We start from the raw sequence: 25,176 nt of genomic DNA on the forward strand, positions 1-25,176 counted from the left end.
AGTACAATTCCAAGCAACTGTCCTGTTTACATTAGCTAGAGCAAATGCAAATATCCCCTCAAAGATGGAGATATGAATCATTTTCTTATACATGCACCTGAAAAAAGTCATACCAAAACAAAAGATGGAGTGCGAAAGACAAAAGAAGAAGAAATGAGGAAAATAATCCGTTTTACTTTCAAGCTATGCTTTCTTTTTTCCTGAACAATTTCTTCATATTCTCCTCTTCACTAGCACCCTGAATCTTCAGTGGCCTCTCTTTCAGATAATTTTCTAATATATTAAATGCCTTACGATTATACATGTATTTAATACTATTGTGCCATTGTGCAATTTACTCAGTAGAGGTTGTGCAGAATTTGCCTTGCCTGTATTATAAAGTCAGTAAAATAAGAAATAAATTAAAGATAATTATTTTTCTATTTTGTCTTAAAATTGTATCAAAATACCTCTGCTCCTCAGTTTGAGCAGGTAAAGGCATCGGATATTCCAATGCAAGATACAATCATTATGTTAGATTTAAAAGCATAGTTATCTGAAACAAAATTGGCCACAAAGTATGAAACAAATTAATGATGTCATGTAATGACAGTATGCTTCAACCAATTTACTTCTACTTTTTTTTTCTTTTCTTTTTGAAGCCTTGCCTTCTGCTGTTTAAGGAAGAAAAACTCTTACAGTCATCTGTTCAAACAGAAAAACTGCAAAGCCTAGGCCCTTACACAAAAATAACACACTCTGAACACAAAAATAATTTACATAGTACATCATAACATACTTGCAGAATCAACTGAGGGCAAAAGGTACCTTGGTCAGGGAGAAAGGCATGGGAGTTCAATGTCTGGCTTGTTCTTTGACCTAAACAACTTTTAGATTGATGTCTAACAGCACATTCTACCATACAGTAAAAATATGAGTTTGTATTTCTCAATAATTTCTTGCTTCCTTGTTTATATATTTCAGATATTTGACCAAATAGAAGATATGTAATGACTTAATCCCAAAAACACTTTTCAAATGGCTCCATGTGTATATCATGTAAATGAATCTATAAATTTTCCTGGCCCAGTGTTTACCTTTTGCTGCGGAATGAACTGTAGTACAAGAAGTGGTTACAGCCATTATACTGCTAATGTGGCAAATATTATGGAGTCAGTTTGAGTAAACTCTACAGGGTTAGAAGGTCAAAATAAAAGACTGCATAATTTATCTGATCAGGCAAATCATTCTGAAAGTACAGAGTTAAGTGCAGCATTAGCCTGAGATTACCGCCTTTCATGAATAAAGGTTAGAATCAATGTTTATTCAGTCATACTATAGATGGCATGTCCTGTATAAACTTCATTCACTTAAAGAAATCCTTCCTGACACTGTCACTATTTAAAACAGTGGAACATAAGTAATGCATGCCGTTCTTTTAGGATTACTATCCCAAACCATCTAATACTGTTGATCTTTCAAAATACTAAGTCCTAGACTACAAAAAATACCTCAAGTAACACTACCCCCGGCAGTAATGAGAACAGTTTTTACTTCCACAAAGTTTGTTGACAAATTAAGTCAGAAAAATAACAAAAAACCTGAGGAAATCAGCATGAAGGTTGTCTAAAACCCATGATATTTCTGATTTTTTTTTTTTTTTTGCAAAATTTCTATGCCAATTTTATTTTTGGCCTCAGCATTATAACGTTAATAGCCTCCTACTGCTGTTCACCAGTTAAAAATTCAGCATAGTTCTAGCAAGATGAGCTATATGACTAATGGAGAATAAAAAAGCAAAATAAACATCAGTTAAACCAGTGAGAATAGATCCTATAAATGCACAAGACTTAAATTGCTTGAAACTGCTTTTTCTCTTAAATGACTGTTGATTAGTTGAAGACATCCAAGCAGAAGACTAGTTTCAATAGAACTAATATTTCACACGGGAATTTATTAAAAACCAAATCTATGGAGTTTTCAAACTTTTGCATGTTAAAAGGTGGAAATGGAAGGAAAAATGTATTTGGGCATGAGAATAGGAAAATGTGTAAATAAATAAGCAGAGATACTAGGGAGACAGAAATGACAACAGAGAAGTATTAAGCCTTCTCATATCTACAATAAGAAGAACACTGGTCAGCCTCTATTTCACAGTCAAAGCAGCTCGTATTCACCAAAGAAGAGGAAACTCAAGGGCATGTACACTGTGTAAAGGCATCCCCTTAATGGAACAGCAGAAGCCCACACATCCCTCAATTTCCTGTTCTCTCTTGAATTCAGTAGTCAGCTCCTGAAGAAATACTCTTTTGGGGAACACTACTGTAGTGTACCTTACATGAAAAAAAGGAGCCACTCTCGTGATGCACAGGAAAGGTACACCTCATGTTTTGGCTGGTACTCCAGCTTTTATACTGATTCTCTACTAACGGTTTGGCCAGTCCTTCACATGTGTAGGTAATAAGAGAGTTATATGACAAAATTTAATAGAATATGACATTAACAGCTCACTTGCCTCTTTATGCTCCTCAGCAGTAATTTATCTGATTAATATAAACAGGTATCTGCAACTCATATATACTATACCGATGAACTGCAACATCCTTTAACACCATCAAGACTGTTACCAAAGTACACATTTTATTTATTTCATGTACAAATAATAAACAAATAAAACAGTTCACAACTGGAAAGACCTGGCATTAGCAATTACATGAAGCAATAAAAATATCTACCTACTCCACTATTCAAACCTGGATTAAAAGTAGTACTGAGCATGCACAGATCACAGCTAAACTTGTTTTAGCAGTCTGTAGAGAGGGAGGAATGAAACGCTAGCCCCGAAATCTAAACCAGTGCACATCTCCATGAAACACAGCATACAGTATACAACACAATATAGCAGCTCCCCACCACTTTCTTTAATATCACTGGCCATCACTTCTTTCAGATGCTTCATTTGCTGAATTGCTGTGTTAGCGTGATAGGCAAACATGAATTCAGAAATCAACAGTTTTATTTTTCCATGTTATCTACACCTACCCCACCAACAAGAAAGCACCCAGAGTAAAACAATTGTTACAGTTCATAGCCATATGCCTACTTGCAATAACAAAAAAAGACTATTTTTCAATGGGCTAATCTCTACAGACTGGAGCACTGGACTGTGTTTACAATTACCTTTGAAGATACTTAGAGTGAAAAGCCAGCTGAAAATTACACCAGTGAGTAAACTCCTGCATCACAAAGACAATGTCATCTTACAGATATCATACTTGCATTTTTTTCCCCCAAAGTTCTCCTCCTCTAATTATACATGTGCAACACATATTTTTCAAGTGAAAATAGAAGCTATCAGAAAAACTAAATCATGGCTATTTGCACAGAAGAATTTTACAAGATGTGATAAGCAACTGCTACTTGTATAAGAGCTTACCAGGAAAATCAGGGAAGAAAGAAATCTTGTTTATTCTACAGCAACAATCAGTCATTTCAGACACATAGAAAGTGTACATTTTAAATGAGTGTATTCAGTGAAATTAACATATAGAACTGTATTATCTATATAATCTCAGATACTCTGATTACTGTTTTCTACTTGTTGAGAGAATAATGACCAGAAAAGTTGAACAAATACAAAAGGAAGAACACTAAAAACAGGAGAAGAAGAAAAAGAAGAAATTAAGTAAAGAATGTCACAGTATCACAAAGCTGAAGAATGACCAGTCCTAGAAAAGTTTCCTTGTACCTCTTCAAGTACTCTAATACAAACTGTGGGAGGAAAAAGATATTCAGGGAATATGATGAAAATGTGGTGTTGGGAAACGATTCATAGTTACAACAGACAGATGTACCAGAAGACTAAGAAATAACCAAGTTCAAAAGAAACCCAATGGGATTAAGGATATGGGTCAAAGAGGGAAAGAGGGATTAAAGGAGAAACATGCCAGAAAGAATACATTTACAGTGAGCAGCAACAGAAGCAAGGAAAGAGAACATGCCCCTGAGCAACACTGCTTAGCTGCCTGAAAAGAAAACCAGCTTCATTCATCTGGGATTTCCTCTCATCAGATAAAAGTGACAGTAGCAGTGCAATCTGATTTTTGTATATAAAGGCACTCAAAAGATAACTATGTAAAGGAGAAACATCTGCTCAGCGTGCAGCAGACCACCTCTACTAAGGCAGGGGAAAGGTACGATGGGCAAAGGACACAAGAACATCAGCAACAGCTGTGAACACTGCAGACTGGAGAGGCTCAATTATCTCTCTTCTAATCACTGTCTCACTCGTGTTAATAGGTATAGTGTGACAGGCTAAGGCCTATAGGTAAAAGGTTATATACAGGCAAAATTTTTGAGGCTATTATTTAATAGTTTGGAAAAACATTTCAGTAGTCATGCTACAGCCTACATATATATGGAATACACAGATCTAGTGAAGAGAAATTAAGTGCAAATCCTGCTCTTCCACCAGACTGCTCACAAGCAATAAAAAAACCTTCAGGCGAGGAGGGGGAGAAAATATTTGAGATTTGCCAGAAATATCAGATTTCAGGTCAGTTTGTGATGAGTGCAAAAGAATACTGACAAGTTTCAAACACTTTTAATAAAAAGCTTGAATTAACAATGGATATGAGGCACCTCCTTTGACTGCTACTGCAAAACATTTTTAAAAATCTGATTTATTTACTTTTAAGTCATCTTTATACATTCCTCTCAAGTCCAATACAAAACACAGAAACTATTTTATTTAGCAATTAATTTATAAGCATGTCTACTTTTCAGGCTTTCACAAACCAGCAAGAACAATCGACCAAAGAAAAAAGAGTTAAATAATGCTTTTAAAATGTATGTCTAACACAGCTGCTTGACCTGGGTACCCAAGCGGGCCTCAGTTATTGTCTGATCTGTTTTAACTTCATTTGCAAGCTGTTTGGGATGCAAAATAGGTCTTCATATTTTGCTTCTTGTCACCCCAAGGGATTGTAACTGAAGCACTAAATGAATGACTGGGAAGAAATCTCTTTTATAACCAATCATTACTTAAAATTGACAGAAACCAGATTAAATTTTTTAAAAATTCCAGAAATTTCTGGAATGGAAATCAGACTGTTGAAAAATGAACACATCCTGCAAAACAAAATTATGTTAAAAAGCTCTGTTCAAAAACACAGAATTCAATCAAGTGATCTTGGCACCTCCTTGACATGTTATTTGAAAAAAATTAAAAACTATTTCAAAATTAAAAGAAACATTTCTTTCTGAAAGTACAGAAACCATATGTTTAATGAAATCATTAACATGCTTCATTGTTGTCCTTTGCACCAAAAATAAATTTTAAAAAAAAATCTCATCTGCATTATTTTATTAAGTCTCTTATAAAAGAAGCAACAATTCCAATAGAAAGAGGTTCAGCTTGAAAATTCCCAGTAGCTCTAACAAGTGCCATGGCTTTTATGTTTCACTTGAGCCAAACAGCAAAACTCCCCTCCTGCCCACATACTTACAGGGTGGATACAGTACTCCAAATTCAGCACTCTCACGTGCGTGCCATGTTTTGCTCAGTGTTTTTAAAGCAGTATCATTTAAACTGCTTGTGTATTCCTAGTACCAAATTACAAACAAAAAAACTTCAACTTCAAGTAAAGCCTAGAAGTCTTTGTTGCCATATTAAGCTACGCAAGTTATGTCAAAGAACAAGAGGTAGTCTTCTAAAAAATTTTCCAGTGTATGGATAGCAGCCCAAAACAGTATTTTAGAGTCTGTTGTTTTAATTCTATATTCACTATTCTTTCAGTCATCAGGCACTAATGCTCTAACACTGTGATGAAAATAGCCTAATCATGCAAATTCTCAATTTGCAAGCATTGTGCTGTGTAAAAAACGTATTTTTAAAGCTATCACCGAATCTGCAGTTCTGAATGAGGATATTGCATCTGTGCTTGTCTAGTGAAACTGTGATTTTTAGAAATGTCTTTGCTACATCCCCTAACACTTGTGGCTGATATTATCACACTCTTGAAAGATCAATGATTGTTCTTTGTCTTCTGGAGTAAACTTACTGCTAAAATACTTCTTTGAAACAACCAATAACTGTAAATCATTTAAGTGGATTTCAACTTCCCCATAAAATATGCTAAACACCTTGCAATGCTACCATATTGACTTACTTGAAGTAATATCAAATTTCCAAGTGTCTTCTCCTAAGTAGGGAATGGCATGAAATAGATCAGAATAAATCCTATGCTGGAAATGTTTTAAGACAAAGAATCACCTCTTCCAAAGAATCACCTCTTCCACTGACTTGAAGGGACAGATAGAGGGGAATGGAAGAAAATCTGGAAACTAACTCAATTCAATGCTGACAAGATAGTCCCAACATTTCTCCTTCAAACTTTTTCCTTTTTTTAATCCTTCATACAAGTCTCACCAGACAAGATACTTGGTCTGGTTTCACAAATGAGACAAAATGAGACACACACATGCAGGAACATTCCTTCCACTTCAAACTACAGTTTTCCTAATAGTACATTACAGCACAAGTAACAAGACTTTCTGCTGTATTTGACAAAGACAAGGTAGACAACGTTGATCACATCGGTAAAATGGAAGGGAATTCTATCCAATTCTATTAACCTGCTTAAAATTTTTATTCTAAACTATTTTTGTCATTGTCCATTCTAACTATACACATACACCATTATGTCAGCTATTCATAATTTATTTTTTTTAAATAACAGAATGATGCAAGCAATGAATTCATATAACAGAGAAATTAAATATAACTCCTCTAGAAGCCCAGTGCTAAAATTTCACACCTCTGTCATCAGCCATTTAATTTTTCTCCCGGTTGGGCTTGTGCAACACACTAATGCCCACCACATAGTGAGTTACTTAGTCCTTCATTTAAAATTCTTTACATTTGGAACAAAGTTACCTTTTATTTTACAAGAATATTACAGGTTTGAAACATTGCTGCTGCAGCCCCTCCCTTTATAATTGGGTTTCCAGACAATCCACAGTAAAAAGTACAAAGCTTAACAGTAGCTACTACAATCTGACTTCCTTCTAGCGTTGATTCACTCTGTTACACAATTCTCTGAATGCTTTACTTACATGAGTTATCTTTTACAATCACTTCCCCAAATATACTACACTATATTGTAAAATGAATACACTTCTAGCATGAATAATTTACTGTATTTTCTTCTTGTATGATCAATTTTCTCTAGTCTCTTTTTTTATCTAAAACCTCAAGAGGTGGTTTCTACCCCACCTACCGTTAATGAATTCAGGTGCTATTATAACTGCCAACCTTGTAACAGTCTATTACTTTTTTCCTCCAGGAACATTAAAACCATTACATACCTCTCTGTTTGCCTCACACCAAACAAACAGCTGTCTTAATTATTTCAATTTTATGTCTTTACACTTTGCTTCATAAATATGCACAACTTCTACCAGTACATATTTATCCAACACACCTTAATAAATCAAGTGGTTGACAATATTACAGACTCTTTCTGCTATTTAAACCATTTCAGACATGGAAGACAAAGAAGTATTTCTCTTGTGTACCACAAACACGAAAGAGGGCGTAGACAGCCTAGCTCTCCAGCACTATATTCACAAATATGTGACTATTGTTGTGACAACTATGTTACTATTCTTGTGACAACTGAGTTTGTTCTAGCCTATTAGAAGTCAGAGGGAAAATACTGTACATCCAGTATCACTAAATCTGACTAATCAGAGGTATAATCCTTTCAAAATCATTAGAACTGAAAGAAAACATTACAAAAAAAATGGGTGTCTACTATTACTGTGACTAAATAGGATTATTCAACCCTCTTGAGAAAAAGTTATGTATTAAGTGAGGGTCTAAGTACTACAAAAATTTGTGGGAAGAGAAATGCAAATGGTTTCCTAATTATCTACAGCCTATTAACATGCAATCCTGATTACTAGCAATTAAAATCTCCTTAAATTTTATGACAAAAGTTCACTGAAACGTTGAAAATTATATGCTAATTATTGCACTGTAATGCACACGCATAGTGTGCATTCTGAGTACAGACACAATAAATAATGGAATATTGTACACAGCCTAACTTGAAACTTGACTTAAAAATGCAACATGCTGACTTCATATTGCAAAACACCTCATAACACTCATTAAACTATATTAAAGAGTTCTATAACAAATAGTAGTTGTCAGTGTTTTGCTATTGCAAGGTTATCAGAACACACTAAACAGTATAACAAAGTCTAAATAAAGAAATCAGTGTTTAGATCATAAATAATTTTGCCTGTGTCTAAGCTACAAAAAAAATATTCTGTGTTTACCCAAACAGTTACACATTATTTGGGGAGCATTTTGGAATAAATAGTGTTTTCTCCTTAAAGAAAATATGTTTTTCAGTTTGTCCAGGAAATAAAGATCTTTTGCACATAGAAAAAAAACACTGGAAGCATCTCTCAACATTATCATCCCTTATTCAGCATCAGTTACTCTCCACCTCATAAAAGAAACAGCATAAATCAATTTTTCTTTAAAAAAAAAAGGAGATATTATTACCTTAATCATGATTAATTGGGAAGAACTGTCTCTTGGAGTTTGCCTGAATAGGACCTAGCCTTCTCCCATTTCTGCTCTATATGTCACATTGTCTCTATTTTTGTAGTACTGGCTACTGTATTACTACTACAAATAATTATATTTTGGAACCAACCTTGTGGATGAAAAATAGTTCTTCCATAAGCATTTAGCTAAAAACTTTAAAGAGAGACATGGAGGAGAAGATTCGGAAGAGAACAAACACTAGTAACATCTCTTTATTCTTTTATGACAATCCATTCTCCTTTTAACACTTCAGACCATTTCTATATGCTAAACAGGCTAAGCATTAGGGGTGCTGAATAAAGCAAGCAGTCACACCTGCCATTACTAGCTGCTTTTCATACATGTAGCCTACCCAACATACTCTTGTTCCTTTGGAGAAGGTTCTTAAGATAACCTGCAGCACACAGAGCACCTTCCGGGGGACACATAGCAGAATAGAAGGCATTAGAGACAGGGAGGCCAAGAGCAAAAGCAGGGTCTGAAATAAATTGCTACTTATCTGCACATATTTACATGTGCACTGCTACTGAATTCTAAGTGCGGGAACAAGAGGTGGGATCTTTATTTTTAGGTTTGGTTTCTTCTACAGATGGCTCAAAAAGCTATACACAAAAATACAGTAAATTACCCTAAATCCCAGAACAGAGCTCTGTAGAGAGCATAGGACAAAGGGCTGCATCAGTAACTTAATAGACGCAGGAAAATCCGTTTGCAAAATGCATGATTTAATTTAAAAAAAGAGTCCAAACTACAGGACAAGCTCAGGTATTTGAAATCCATTTACAACTTCCCTTAAAAAACCTGAGCTAATATGTTCAAGTTTGAGATGCAAGTCATACATTTGAGATAAGAATGAGGTTGTAGGTCACAAAGCTGTCTCAGCACAGGGTTCAAATATAAACATACATAAACTGGCTTACATGCCAGACTGGAAAGATTTAGTACCTTGACATGTTCTGAAAAATATATAGGCACACCGAAAGCAATAAATATAAACCAAAAAAGTGGCAATCACATATAGTCCTGAGAGTTTAATATTAATGGAAGAATCTCAAATTTACACATTTTTCCCCTCGGCATAAAACCCAGACTCCATTTTGCTGAAACATGGTAAACTATAACAGAAAAAAAAAAAAATTACAGAATACTTGAGTCTCTAGATTCCTTTACTATTTGCAAACAATTGTTTTGGCTATATTATGGTACTTAAGAAAACATGGCAACAACAGGAAGAACTGCGATGAGGTAGATTCAGAGCCAGTGAAAATGAATGTATGTGGCATTCAGCCTAGCCTTTGACTTTCACACAGCTTTAAGGCTGGGCCCAAAGCAAAAATCATTCATACTGCAACAATGAAGTAACATAGTCAAGATCAGAGTCCCTTTACTTACTGCTCATCTTAAGAATATATGTCCTTCCCAAACAGAAACAGATACTAACAATGATTGCCTACTGATCTTCCCCTCAAAAACAGTCCTAAGGAAATATACAACAGAAATGATTACAGAGGTTTTCTCCTCCTCGACATGTAAATATACAATCATGGGCTTTAAATTTAATCTATAATTTCATGTAAGTTGAAACAATATCGCTTATACACCAACTGTGTTCAAAAAGACATATCTAATACTTTCACTCATCGTCATCAGCAAAAAAGTAGCAGTGCTCCCAGGAGCTTTCGCACTTCATAAATTAAGAGCTGATGTGGGGGAAGGTAGGGGAGATAGTACGCTCATGCAAGTGAAAGCATCTACTGTTAACAGATAAAATTTAAAAAAGCTAAAACACTCACAAATAAAAAATAGTGTTTACCAGACACATGAAAAACAATGAACTGGCTTTATGTGTTTTGTTCTCTGTGACACTACGAAAAAGGACAGATAAAACTTACACCAGGTGTTCACAAAAGGTACAGTTTTTTAAAGTTAGTCTTATAGTTATTTTTCAAGCCCTTAGTTTTAGACTCTAATGTTTTATGTGCCATTATTTTGCTTTTACTGCAAAAGGAAGAGCTGGCTTCCAAAGATAAAGGAGATTTTTGGTAAATGGTGAAGGTACAGAAATAAACGACCCACTTGGCTAGTGTGTAATTACACTGGCTGAGATTGTAACAATCTATCACATGAAGGAGGATGACACCACGCTAAGGGGTTAGTCAAAGGAGATAGCCTTTGACTAACTACTGGACACAGGCGATCGATACTCCACAGATATTGTTCTCTCAAAAAAACAATTGAGTTCTAAAAAAAGTTTGAAAATAGATTCCTCCTTTCCTCCCAGATACCAATCAGAGACTCATCTTGACCTTATTCTGGAAAAGGAATGCTTTCTTAAACAGGTATATGGAACAAATAAATCCTTCAGTGTCTTGAAAAGCATTTTTACATGCGGGAGTTTTGCTCTGAGCTCATTTTCAGCTTTTTTCATTTGGATGGCCTACTCTAATCAACAAATTAGAAAGCACATATTTCACTGAGAATAAGCCTGCCATTACATGTTTTGCATCTCTGATTAACAGCATAAGGAAATCCAGTAAGAACAGGAAGGCAGACAGACTGCGAGGATGCAAGTAATTATAGCTTGCACTGAGCTAACAGTCTTTGCTTACATCCTGTTGTGATGAATACATTGCATGTAACAGTTACACAAAATATTCCTTTGCAGTATTCAAGTTAAAAAAGATATGTACACATTGCCTCCCGCTGGGAGAACAGTGACTTTCAAAATATGTATCACTAGTGCAGGGAGGGCACTCTCATCAGGTTTGCATATGACACCAAACTGGGGGGGACCAGTCGATATGCTCAAGGGCAGTGTTGCTGTTCACAGAAACCTAGAGAGGATGGAGGAATGGGCTGATGGGAACCCTATGACCTTCAAGGACAAATGCAAAGCCCTACACCTGGGAAGTAACAAACCCTTGCAAGAATACAGGCTGGGAATGACTGGCTGAGGAGCAGCTGTGTGGAACGGGCCCTGGGTGATCCTGAGGATACCAACAGCACTCTGCACTGCATTGAGTGGAGCACAGCCCAGAGACTGAGAGAAATTATCCCCATTTAGTCATCACTCATTAGACTGCATCTAGATAGTCTATGCCCCTCAAACAGGAAAAACACAGATAAACTGAAATGCCCCCAGCAGAGGGGCCCCAGGGTGGTTGGGGACTACAGCACTTGCCATGTGAGGAGAGGCTGAGGAAACTGGGCTTGCTCACTCTGGAAAAGAGAAGGTTTCAGGAGGACCTCATAGCACCTGCCAACACCATCAAGAAGATGGAGTTAGGCTCTTCAGGGTGGCATGTGGTGGCAAGATGAGAAACAATAGACACAAATTGAGACAGAGTAGTTCCAGTAGTATTGGATTTTATTTTTTTTTTTGTTAGCTATTACAACAGTCAGGCAGTGGAATGGGCCACCCATAAAGGCTGTGCAGTCTCCATCCGTTCAACTGGTTTTCAAGGCCCAAATGGATAAAGCCCTTAGCAACTGATCTGATCTCAGAGCTGATCCTGTTTCAGCTACTAGACCCCCTAAGGTCCCTTCCAATCTGATTACTCTATGATTCCATTAGGAATTTTAGTACTAACAGAAAATGTTTTTTTAAGATGGGGGGGGGGGAATCAACTTTTTTTATCAAATTGAGCCAGACAAAATTGGACTATAAACCCTCCAGCAACAAAGGAAGCCAGCGTTTGTGGATTTTTGAATTACGAGAATGCTTGATTGACTTCTGTTTTACCCATCTCACTACTTTCTGAAAAAGAAGCAATTGTACAATTTATGTCTTTAATATTAAAAATGCTTAATATGGATAAGCCAGCTTGCCACTGTCCATTCATAACAATCTAATAATAAAATACCAAAATCAGACTAATGTTAGAGACATGTTATAAGAAATTTACATTACAAGAGACAATGTATCTTCCTAACTAATATTTATTTATATTAATGAAAATTACAGTGGGAAACCATAAAAAAATCACTTTAATGTGACAATACAATAGTAAAGAATGCTTTGGTTTCAGTTATATGCTGTATCTTTTTTCAGGAGACTATAATTAGGGGTTTAGAGGAATAGCAACTGGAGTCCATATTTCCAGGTTACAAATGGGAAATACGAGGAAAAAACAGAAAAGCCAAAGAAATAAAAGCTAAGGAGGTGCAATCTGTGTAGCTATCATTTGCTAACAAGCAACACCTAAAAAAATAAAAAGTTCCTGCTACTTCGAAAAAAACCAATCACTTGAGGGCAGAGGCTAAGTCTGCTCTCTGTCCCATGTTGATAGTTCCTTTAGCATCTAAAGCTACTTGTGGGGGCGACCCAGAAAAAAATCATTAGGGAACACACGATGCAGAAGCTGATGTAAATGAAACAGCACTGAATGTACCTATCACATAGAAGATGTGCTGCCGTTTCAGTAGGAGGGGTTAAACTAGGACTTCAGTCACAAATGTCTATGTACTTCCAAACAAAGAAGTGAACTGCTTTGCTTTGCCTAGGATTTCACAGTAAAATAGCTAGCGACTGTTAATTTTCTACCATACAGTAACAACTCATCAGTAGTGCAGACACAGCCGTAGAAAAGCACACCACCATCAATAGAAACTGACGGTTTTCCCTAACTTGCAGGTTCCCCTCCTTTTCTTGTTTCTTTTGATGTTGTTCCATAGAAGTGACAAACAGGCTAATGTACTAGCCCCTTCGTGCTTCATATATGTCTAGGTAGGTAGAAGAAAACCAAAACTGGCTTCAAGATACAAACCAAAAAGTGCTGTCTGTACACGATGCAGTCTCCACCTCTCCAACTGGTACCCGTCAGTAACCCTGAACAGAAGTCCCTAAGAGCTATTCAGGCTTAGCAAGTCTGGAGAAGGAAGGGACACCCTCTCCACTTGAACCAAAAATACACTTGTCTGGGAACACACATAGGTTTATTTTTAAACTTCATTGTCATAATAGGTGGATTAAAGACTTCAACTGTAACAGAAGAAAACACATAACTTCAAAATAAATGTAATCAATTAAGTAAATAAACAGCAGAAAGACAACCTCAAATGAAGCCATGTTCACATCGGAGGAAATGTATGTTAGCATGAAACCATTCATATGTCTATAACATAGTAAACAAAAAGGCAGATAGCCCCAAACACACTGCTAAGAGAATATGCTCATCCAAAAAGGATATACGGAAAATCACCTCCTCTAGTTAAGATGAGGGTATTGACTGAAGTGAATTCTAGCATATATTACATTTCTGTATAGCCAGAAAATAGACCACTATGTAGCTAACGATAATAAAAACTAACTCAGCTACCTTTCTGTTCTCTTTAAATTTCTCCAATGCTCCACTAAAAAGATGCTGTCTAAATTTTACACTTTAGCTAGGGTAAGTCAAAATTTTATTAAGCAGTCTTTAGTAGCTATATAGTAAACCCCAAAAATCTCAGGACAGCAAAAAAATTCTAGTCCTGAATTTGAACCAGAACATCTGACCTGCACTGACAGAACTTAAACACCTCCCCTCACTCCCAACTGCCTCAACTTCTCGGGGAAAGGGGAAGCTAAAATACTACCAAATAAAAATTCTCTGTTTTGACTCTATGTTTTGAACTTTACTAAAATAACAAGACAAAAGATAGGAGAAAAATGAAGATTCTGGCTAGCATATTAGAATTAGAGTATTTTATTTCCATAGAATAAATTAGCTGATTCAGATGCACTATGGTCTAACACCATAATCCTAATTCGAATGATAAAACATTTTAGTATTTATATGAGAAAAATTAAAATGAGTTTACAATTCAGGCATAACCCGAGACAAACAGATCACCAGTAGCAGGCATGCGTTTAAGGTTTGCTTGCTTTTTAAGTTACACTCTTGCTTTTTGTAATTCACTGTGCAGATGAAACTTTTATTCTTTCATGCTGGTTCTGGATTTTAGGATATTATAAACTGTCTTAAGCAACACTAAGAAAAACAAAATCAGCTGCTGCTGACCTACTATATTTATTTTTAATCATCAGCTGGACCTCCTGGAAGGATCAGACATCAGAAATTATTTTTCAAGTTTCTCCTCTTCTTAGTAAAGACTAATTTCACCAAGTATAAACTAGAAATCTGTACTTCTTAATGCGAAGTTTCTTGCATTTCCTTGTTTCTTAATAATTGGTTGCAATAATAAAATCTGAAAGTTACATTTGCAGCACCCTGCCAGCCACTGGTTAGTAATTCTCTGTTCAGAAGCAGGAAGTATAAGAATCTGCATGACTACAATATGCATTTAATTCGGCAATTAAAACAAACTCCACAATTCTAAATATATATAAAATAATCAGACAACATCAAGAACTCTCACGCCTTGAAAAAAATGTGTTGGTTGGTTTTGTTCTTTTTTTAATCTGTGTTTTGGGATGTATGAGGCTGAAGTAGGAAATTACCAGGCCTATGGAGAGGAAAGCAAAAATAAAAGGTGTGTAAAAAATTAAAATATCAGATTCTTTTTATTTCTCCCCTGAAGTAACTACACAGATTTTTCTAACACTTCATATGGAAATTACCTGGGTCAGATTGCAGCCCTAAAGATATTTTTAATTTGTTATGCTACTGCTGAAAAAAAATGTATATATGTGTATCTAACAGAACTCCAAAAACTTCAACTTTAGCAACGTTTGAAAAGTCATACAGCCAAATAGTACCACAGCATACAGAAAACTTTACCGACTCCACTATTCATATAAATGCCACTTTACTGTTCTTCTTGTTAATCTCAACAACAACATTTAGCCTTTGAAAAGTAAATGTTATCATAAAATTACTGTGTAATGATTCCTCTTACTTCTGTTTTGCACAACACTTCAATTTTTTTCCAGATTTGTCACTTTAGTCCTTATTTGCAGTCCTGGACTTGCCTACATCAGGTAGTACTTCAGCATCAAGATTACTTCTACATCAAAGAAAACATTAGCAAAATAGAATTTTTCATAATTTAGATTCAGAAATATTTTTTTCATTATTGTAATCTGTCATTCTTTTCTAGTTCCACTTATTTTACAGTTTATTTCTAAATAATTCTTTAACTGGTTAAAGCAGAAGTAAAACCTAATATAGGATATAATTTCTAAGTAACAATTCTAAATCATTAAACAGCAACATAAACCCCAGAACTACAAAATCTAAGCACCTGCTTTTACTTACACTGGTCCAGAGCTTTTGACTGTTTACTATAGTCTCTAAAAACCTTATTCTCACTAGGCTGTCAAGATACAACCTCCTTGAGCCTTCTCACTGTCCTCCCCTTCACCTTTTTCTTAAGTTTATCATGCTGAAAAGATGTATCCATAAACTGGTACGTAACATAAGCCCTAGCACAAATACAGATGTATCAACAAACTCTGATTTTGGTTACTGACCAGACAAGTCTGCATGCCTTGCGTGCTTCCGATGATCTACATTAGTCAACAATATGAGAAGATCCAATTTTTGACTAACGCTGGCAAGAGCCTGGGCTGTTGATGCAATTACACTGGCAAGACTGACCTTTTGCAGAGGTGTTCTAATTTGTTTTGGTGGTTACCTTACGCTAAAGCAACAAAATTCCTTATTTCTGGTATAAACCACAGATAGTTTTGGTAGGATAATATTGCTGTATGAACCTATCAAGCAGATGAAGGCATGGGGCTTCCGAACAGAAAGAACAATACAACCTGGCTTTCTCCTGTTACAATACATAAAGCCCCCCTCAAACTTTGCTTGCTCTTAGTGATAAAAACCTACTGAATGACCAATTGGCTGTTAGTAATATGTAGAAAAGATACATTACTAGCTTTATTTGCAAAAATAATAAAGGATAATATGATTTTCCTCTTTTAAACTATTAAAGAAGTAGTAATTTAACTACCACCATGATCTCTTCCAGCAGCACAAGTTTCATCTCCGCTATCTACCCTTTAATAGTATAGCATGTATACTCTTTTCAAAGATTTTGCCTATATTGTACCTCTATCACTGTATACACATAGAAAGCAAAGCATCTGATAATTTACCTATATTAGTCTGAGCAAATCAGCAAATTCATCTTTGCGTTCGCAAGGCAATGCTTTTTGACAGTGTAATAGCAATATTAAGAATACTAAGGCTGAGGGAGGGAGGGCTTGCTTGTTTGAATGTAATTTCTACAATGGTAGCTCGTAGGTGCAAGAATATAATTGGGGGGGGGGGGGTGAAGTCCCTAGGCATGATCCATTTCATTTGAGAAGCATTTTTTACATTTGAGGGGTGGGATGGGATCCCCCTTGCTCCCCTTTTCATTTTGAATTAGTCAGTATAGCCAGATTGACAAACCTTTTCTCGTTCAGGCAAGGCTTTGTGTTCTCTTTTACTGGAAACCCTTACTCTCCTCACACTCTGCAGTGGCTTCAAAGACCTCAGTTTTGACTGTATTTCTTTCATTTATGCCCCTCACCTAGCCAATCACTTCAGTGTGTCTATACCAACTTGCAACTCTCCTCTCCTGCCACACAGTTCAATTTTTTTTTCCCAGGCACCACCTCTTCAAAGTCCTGTTGATACACATTTCCAAAACAGAATTCTTTATTTTCCATTCTTTGTTAATTACAATTCTTCCATCACTGTCAAAACTAGTTCCTTCCTATGATACAGCCCTGAATTAAGTGCATTTTGTTCTCAACTACCATCCACATCAAAATGGACATCTGATTCCAATCTCAACATGTGCAGCCATCATTTCTTCTGTTCTCTCTCTCAAGATCTTATTGCAGAATTTTTGCACAGTTAGAATTAGAAAGCATTTCTGTGTTTGCACAATGAATGTAAGTAGGCTTTCTACTTCTCTCGAAGCACAGAAAAAACTGAGCCACAAAGATGAAAACAACTTTCTGCATACAACAACTACAGAAGTTCCATTTGCCTATTTTCATGTGGGATTCATTTTAACTCTTATGGAACTCAGGCACGTTGTTGTATCCTTTCACCAACAAAAACACTTCAATATGTATGCCTGAATACGCAAGTCATGTCTCTGAGCACTGATACAGGTCATGGAAGATGAAAATTAAATTCTTTCCTCAATTCTTTGACCTCAGATGTAAAAACTACCCACTATCTCTCCCCCAAGAGACAATCTCCAAACCCCCTACTTTGTTTCCAGTAAAAGAGGGATTCAAAGACCTGGCCTTTTCACATCACAAGCAGGCAACCCTCCCACCAGTTTATTAATGGGTAAGCATCACTAAACTGCTTCTTCCTCCCTTGTTCCCATAAAGAGCAAGAAGCTCTCCATTAATAGGTCTCAGCAAAATGAGCAAGATTTTGGAAACACCAACATAGATTATCAAACCAGTATTTAGCTGGAAATCCTAATCAGATTCAATTTGAGCCCTGAGTTGAAAGAAAAAAAAGGTTCTTTACAGTCACAGAAAAATTACTTCAGTTGGTAGACTTTTGTTATACACAGTCTGAAACTAGAAAAAAAAACCCAATCCAGACCTACACGTAACTCAGTCATAGATAATGCATTGTTAAAGGCCAACACCCATTTTCAACTTCTGTTTCAGTGGTTCACATTACAGAAAAATACCTATAGAAGCAACGGAGACATTGTGCCTCCGCTGTTGTACTGGTGGCTCAGGAGAGCATCTTGTGAACTCAGCCATTAACACATTCCACCCGTTTATCCTCCGCTGCTTGCAAATCTGAGTATATGCATTCAACAAATGGACCTAGACAGAACAATACCAGAACAGTAAAAGCTTGAAACAAATTCATGGCAACAGATTAAAAAAGAATTGAGATAAAGTACTCATTTAGAATATGGACAAGCTCAAGACTCCTCCATCTCAGCTCCACATTGTATCACAGGAGCATCAAGTCGTCTTTCCTTGTTGTCCTAAATTTCAAATGCAGTTCTTGTATATTTATTTAGTTTGCTTTGGAAGGTTAATGCAGTTTAACTTCTCATAGTTTTCACTTTAACCTTTGAGATACTGTGTTTAGACATTCTTAAAATGTTTTAAGCCATCTTTCTTTATGGATCAGACATTTTGCCCTTCAAACTTTGTAGGCTCCCTACTTACTCCCAACATTCTCCTTGAAGAAACTGTTCATAAGGTTCAGCCTGATCCACACTCACCCTTCCTGATCCAGAGACAAACCCCAGAAACGTCTGCAGTTAAGAAAATCCTAGGATGCAACTGCATTTAACCTTGCTGACTTCACTAACTACCTTCGTTAGTCTACAAAATTCACCTTTATTAATTAAGAACCTTAAATACAGACTTGGGTTTGTTGGATGAGCTTGTACTACTACAGCCAAACTTCATCTCTGAGACTAGCTGTTCCATAACCACCTTATTACTTTGCAAAATCAAGCTAACAAACAGCATTGCTACAGGTAGTGAGGAATTAAAGTTATAAACAAATAATACTGTAATGGAACCTCTAAAGTGAGATTTTTTCATTATTATTATTCTGTTTTGATTTTAACTGAATTAACTATTTAAAAGAGATTTGCAGCTTGAGATACAACAGAATTTGCTGAATGAAAGATGAAAATGCTTCCTCTGAAGTTGTTGCATTCAGTCTCACATGTGACAGTGCTTTACACATTTTAATTTTGTAATCTCTGCTAAAACATAATACCTCTCTAGAATGAAAGTAAATAAATTTCACAAAAATTCTTAACTTGTCCCTTCTTGAAAGAAATCTACATGCAGCCCTTCAGTATATTAGGCCCGGGTTAAAAAAAAAAAAGTTTTCTTCATATTTACTAATAAAACCCCTTTCAAATTCAGCTCTGTCTCGAAAGTTGCCTCTTTGGAAAAAGCCACAATGGAAGATAGGCACACCCAGTCTGGATTCTGCTAACACAGGTGACTATTGAGACAAAATGAGCAGTTTCATTCTCCCTCTGGTTAAAGAAATCACATAACCCATGAGTTCTAAAGCTTTTGAATGCTATGCTTTTTAAATGCTTGTTTATCAATACTGATTTTGTAATGCTATATCTCTCTAAATGATCAAAACTTTACTGGAACTTACCCAAAAATGGTTAGCATTTTAACCCACTAAGATGTCCAAGATCTCTCACTGTAATAGTGGAAAGCAACTTTACATCATCCATGGCAGTTTATTTTTAATTTAATGTAGAACCCACATATTAACAAAAAGAAGCACAAAAGTACCACATTTAAATAGAAGCATGTACTCATCCTGATTCCATAGAAACCATTAAAAAAGAAAATCCCTGACTTCCTGTACACTGGTTGCCTATGCCCACCTTTCCTCCACCCCCTATTTTGCTTCAGCTTCTGTTGTCTTATATCTTTTCAAGGACAACACAAATAGGAACATGCTAGGGTTTATTAAGTCATCTTGCTATGCTATTGTCAATTCTGGCTATGAAGAATTTCTTAGCATCGCTAAAGCTCCACAGAGAGCAATGAATGTTATTTTACAGTGTTGTCAAATGCAAAATCCCCAGGGTGGGTTAGCAGTCAGAATAAAAGCATTTGAAGAAGTTAAGACTGATGAAAAATTATATATCTTCATCACGTCACATTTACTCTCGGGACACAGAATTTTAAAAATCTATGTACCAATGACTATGTCACAAGATAATGGTCTGAGACACTGTTGAGCATACTCAACATTTATTTTTTAAAACAAATCCAATGCCAGAATTTATTTCAAGGGAGAAAAAAAGAAAATGCTCCAGAATATCTAACCTGAATTTTTATACAATTAAAACCTCAGGAAAACTATCAACGCCATGTTCTAGCATTGTTTCTTCAAATAATAATCAACCACTATTTGAAAATGCAATTGATAGAAAATTTCCCAGAGAACAGGTGAAAAATTATTGCAGCCACTGAAAGAAATAAGAATTTCAGAAAAAAACCCAGAATACGTTAGTAATTGTCATCTGCAAACAACTGCAGGGAGGACAAGAATAAAACAAGCTCTTATAAGTAACATTAAAAATTCAGTTCAACCCCTCTCTTTCCTTGGACTCTGGATTCTAAAATGACATAGTACAAGATAAAATAGTAATGCTAATATTGATAGTTTGTCCATTACAGGTCAGCTAACTGTCCACTGGAACAGTTACAAAGCTGTTAGTTTCGATTTCACAAGGCCAATCAATACCACGGCATACTGTTTCAATTTTGTCTGCATTGATTTTTTTTTATAACACCCCAACCTTACAGCATTCATCTTTCTGAAAGAAGGAAGATTTGATTTACTGAAGAAAAATTGGAGAGAGCATCACAAAGATTTTACCAGCAAGCCTGTGACACAGGAAAAAAGATGAATGTCTCTAAGGCAGAGACGCCTCTTGCTCGAGGGCATCCATTAGAACACATTCAACCAATCTGAAACAGAGTTTCTTAAGCAACCGAAACCTGAGCCTAAACTCAGTCTCCCAAACTAATCAAAAGCATTCAGGAATCTTGATATACAGAGGTTCTCTTAAAAATTCCTAAACCTTATTGCTTTTAAAATAATTTATGTCTGCAGTTCTACCTATGCATTTTTCCGAGAAGAGTACCACCCTTTTCCCCTCTAATACCAAGAGTGAATTTCCATGGTACATTAGTCAGCCTATTAGAATGCAATGAAGGACGATATGAGAAAAGGGTAGTATGTCCTCTGAGACTTCCATCCAGTGTTCTCCATCATCTCTCCTCATCCTTCTTACATTCAGCCACTTTACCAGGTGTCATCTACATGAAAGATGATTTGTCTCCTGACCCAAATAAACACAATGCCTGTTCTATGCACCAGAAAAAAATTACTTCTGCCACTCTGTTCATTTGTGGCCTCTTTCTTGCTTATTCTGCCATTCTTATCAGGCACTCTCAGTTTTCACCTGAGCCTCACTCCAGGTGACAGTAATGTATGGATGAACAGGTACTTGTCTGTCCCATTATTTCCTGAAATCTCTAAGCATTTGGAAAAAAATGCAATGACAGTAAAGGGCATACAGATATCAGAGCCCTAAGAAAGGAATACCTTCTTTGCTTGCCAAGCCACTAGCTCGGACTTCAAGTAGAGGAAAAAGCTTGCTTGTTCTCTCTCATGTGGCAAAAGCTGGTGTAAGCTGGATATTAAGACACAAATTGCATTCAGGCAGGTCACTAGGTGTCAAAAGATATTAGATGCCTGCTGTGAGAAAACAACAATTCCCATCTGCTTCTGAGAAAATAATATTTTCATTTTCAGTTTTTATTGAATGGAAACTTTTGGGAATATATCTATATAAAGGGTATTAAGTCTAGCAAGTATAACATGTTCAAAATGGCTATAATCATCATTGTGTTATCCATAAAGCAGCAGATTTCATTTGGTCTCTTTAGATAGGATAAATTGGATTCTTTTTTCCCCCGGCTTGCAGTCTTGTTGCAGCACCAGATGTTTCTCAAATGCCACATGCTGGGGCTCCTATACTGAATGTAGCACCTGACCTTCTCTATAATTGACTAAAAATATTGATGTAATGGCATGGGTCTGATTGTGATTTATTAAAACCACTGCCGATCCCAGGCCAGCTGCCAGCACTGCAGCCCACTGATCGTATGGCATTAGAAAAGCCATCAATATTGAAACAAAATAAATGACATTAATGGGAAAGTATTAGGCCTTCAGAGCCATGGCTACAAGCAATTATATGGATTCCAAAGGAGGAGGAAAAGCAAAAATACCACAAACCAAATATTAAAAATTATTAAATTTACATGAGAAAAAAGAATACATTATTTTGAAGGAAAATAAAACATATGCCAGAAAACATTAATTTAGCCCCCTTACTAAAATATTTCATTAGAATTACAATCATTGCATACATTTATTTTTTATGTGTTTATGACTAAATGCATTCAGCCGTTCCTATAAAGAGATTTTGTTTTGTGTCTAATGCCATTTTAACCTCTAGAATTATGTTATGTGTGTTGCAAAGTGTATTATGTGAAATATTCATTTTGCTGTAGATCATTATTATCAAATGGAAATTATCATGTCTGTGTTTTGTGTACTTTGTAATTTACAAGCTGATCACATAAACCTTATTTGAGGATTAACTGAAAATAGTTATCCTTCAAGCATGGAATATTTTATCTGTTTCGCTTTTCCCTCACAAACTATACCAACACTATCACAACAAGCAAAATACACCTAAATAGCAAGTAGGATTCTCCGCTTCATAGTTAAAAGACAGTAATGATAGTTTTAAAGCCAGACACACAAACAGATGTACAAAGCCAGAAGATACATACTCATAAAAACTACAGACATACAAAGTACTTAAACAAATCTGGTTTTAGACAATCATAATGCAAGCCTTACTTTAAAATTATATGGAATTAAGTAATTAAAAATGCCTAGAAATGTTGATATAGACTGGGTTTTTTACACCCTCATAATACTTTTTCTGAAACAGTCTTTTTATATTTAAGCATAATTTACTTAACAAAAGAAAAACAGCATTAAACACTTATTTCGACTTTTCACTTTCAACCTTATAAACTGGAGCCCAAAACTGGTATTTACAGTAAACGGACATTCTATTCTGTAATATCACAACTCTTAATTTTAATACTTCCAATTAATCATATTCATAACATTTTCTTTATGTTACTTTACGTTATAGAAGTTACTAGTGCTTGGGAATATTTTTCTTTCTTTCCAAAAAACAAGCAGTAAATGAACAATGAATAAAGGTTACTGGGAAAAACAGTTTGTTGTCTACTCATGTATCGCTCCCATGCTTATTATTCCATTGCATTCAAATAACAGTATCTCACTATACTACCATATTCAATGTGGCTATGTTCCAATTAGGTTCCAGTTATTCTTAAGACTTAATTAAGGATGTACTACAACGACTTGAACTTGTATTTTAGATTTGCAAGTGAAACTTTAGCTGTGACTTGTGCTAAAGAAATTAGACAAGTGTCACTGTAATGAAGATACATACCGAGAATTCAAAAAGGAGAATTAATCTGATGGTAACATTTTACCCTTGAAATTACTAATACAAAACTCATAATTTCCTTTCTTAAAGAGATGTTTGTTTGTCTTTACTTTTAAAAAATATTTTTCAAATAAATGACAGGGGTAGAATTGGACATTCAAAATAAATTCTATCACATTGTTATAGCAAAGTTTAAAGTCACAAGAGAATCACCCTGTTTTTTACTTCTCTAACAAAACACTAATTCTCTGACATTCATCCATACTAAACATTGACACATTCATTTTACCTTTTTCACATTATATGTTTTTGAAAAAAAACCCTGAAAAACCTTGTTTACCTTTAAATTTGACCATGACATTAATTCAAATCTGCTGAGCACAGCCCAGTTCTCAAAAATGTTTAAAAACAAGTCAAACCTGCTTTACCTTGGTGCAGAGCTTCCCCAGGCTCCATGCTTGTCTGTCAGAATGTTGATAATTTTCTGTATTAGTTGAGTTGCAGTCACCTGGTCTCGGTACTTAGCTGCCATTATCAAATGATGACACATTTTTTCTTCTTCTCGTTTGTCTGCAGAATACTGGGCACACAGTGACTAGGAAGAAAATAAAGACTTTATTACTTTGCATTTTAATTATACCATCCAAAGGAACTTTGAAGCATTTCATAATTAATTACTTATACAAAACCCTTGAGAAATAAGAATTAACCCCATTTTACAGTTTTGAGAATCGAGGCACTGCGCAGCTGCCCACAGTAAATCTGTCCAGAGAGCCAAGCAGAGGTTCTTGGCTTTCTCATGGATTCTTTAACCACATAGCATACACACTCAAGATTTAGCAAACACCAACAGATTAGTGGCCTGATTGCAAAATAAAACACATGGGCACAACCACTTCTATTTTATAACAAAGTGAATAGCATTATAAAACAAAGTGGCAAGTTTCAGAATAATGAATACCAGCTAGATGACCACTCCGTGACTCTCCACTAGATATGGGTAGCCAACCATTTGCTGTGCTTTGTGTAAATACATAACTATAAAAACTAAGGAGAAAATCTACATCTTCAGTTAGACACAAGTTAAGATGCATCTGAAGATTGAATCGATCATTACCAGATGGCTTCTTGAAGTTGAGCACATTTGCAGGCCAGCATGGGAAAGTTAATCATTTTCCTAGCTGTACTACACCTGTTGTATAAACATCTTCTGTTTGCCAAGGTACTCAAAAACAAACACTAGCAAATAAGAACTGAAAGTCACAGCTACAAATAGAACTCAAACTATGAAAGACTTTCTGTTACAACTTTGTCTTATCATTCTGATTTTTACTGATCTTCTGAAAATTTGTCCTTTAATACAGAACTTGAAAAACAGGCACCAAATTTAGATCACCCCATCATCAAACCACTGTACATGAAGACCCATAACAAATTCACGTATTGGTAGAAACAATAAAGGTTCTTCCCCACTTCAGCACTCCCTGTTTCTAATTTCAGTTTTTGGCTGGCAATTCCACAGATCGCATACGCCACACAAAGCATTTCAGCCTTTGTCAATGACTGGATTATTCTATGATCTA

At 35.7% G+C, this 25,176-nt stretch overlaps 1 protein-coding gene across 5 annotated transcripts in view; it reads right to left on the reverse strand.

The window, feature by feature from the left end:
* Window positions 1-25,176, reverse strand: part of LRBA (LPS responsive beige-like anchor protein) — a 423,407-nt gene that overhangs the window by 217,397 nt on the left and 180,834 nt on the right. For all 5 annotated transcript variants that reach the window (XM_075421117.1, XM_075421115.1, XM_075421113.1 and 2 more), the window contains one exon: window positions 24,022-24,188. In XM_075421117.1, the coding sequence (XP_075277232.1) occupies window positions 24,022-24,188 (167 nt within the window). The remainder of the gene's footprint in view (window positions 1-24,021; window positions 24,189-25,176) is intronic.

Source organism: Opisthocomus hoazin, chromosome 5, assembly GCF_030867145.1.
Source record: "Opisthocomus hoazin isolate bOpiHoa1 chromosome 5, bOpiHoa1.hap1, whole genome shotgun sequence".
NCBI lineage: Eukaryota > Metazoa > Chordata > Aves > Opisthocomiformes > Opisthocomidae > Opisthocomus > Opisthocomus hoazin.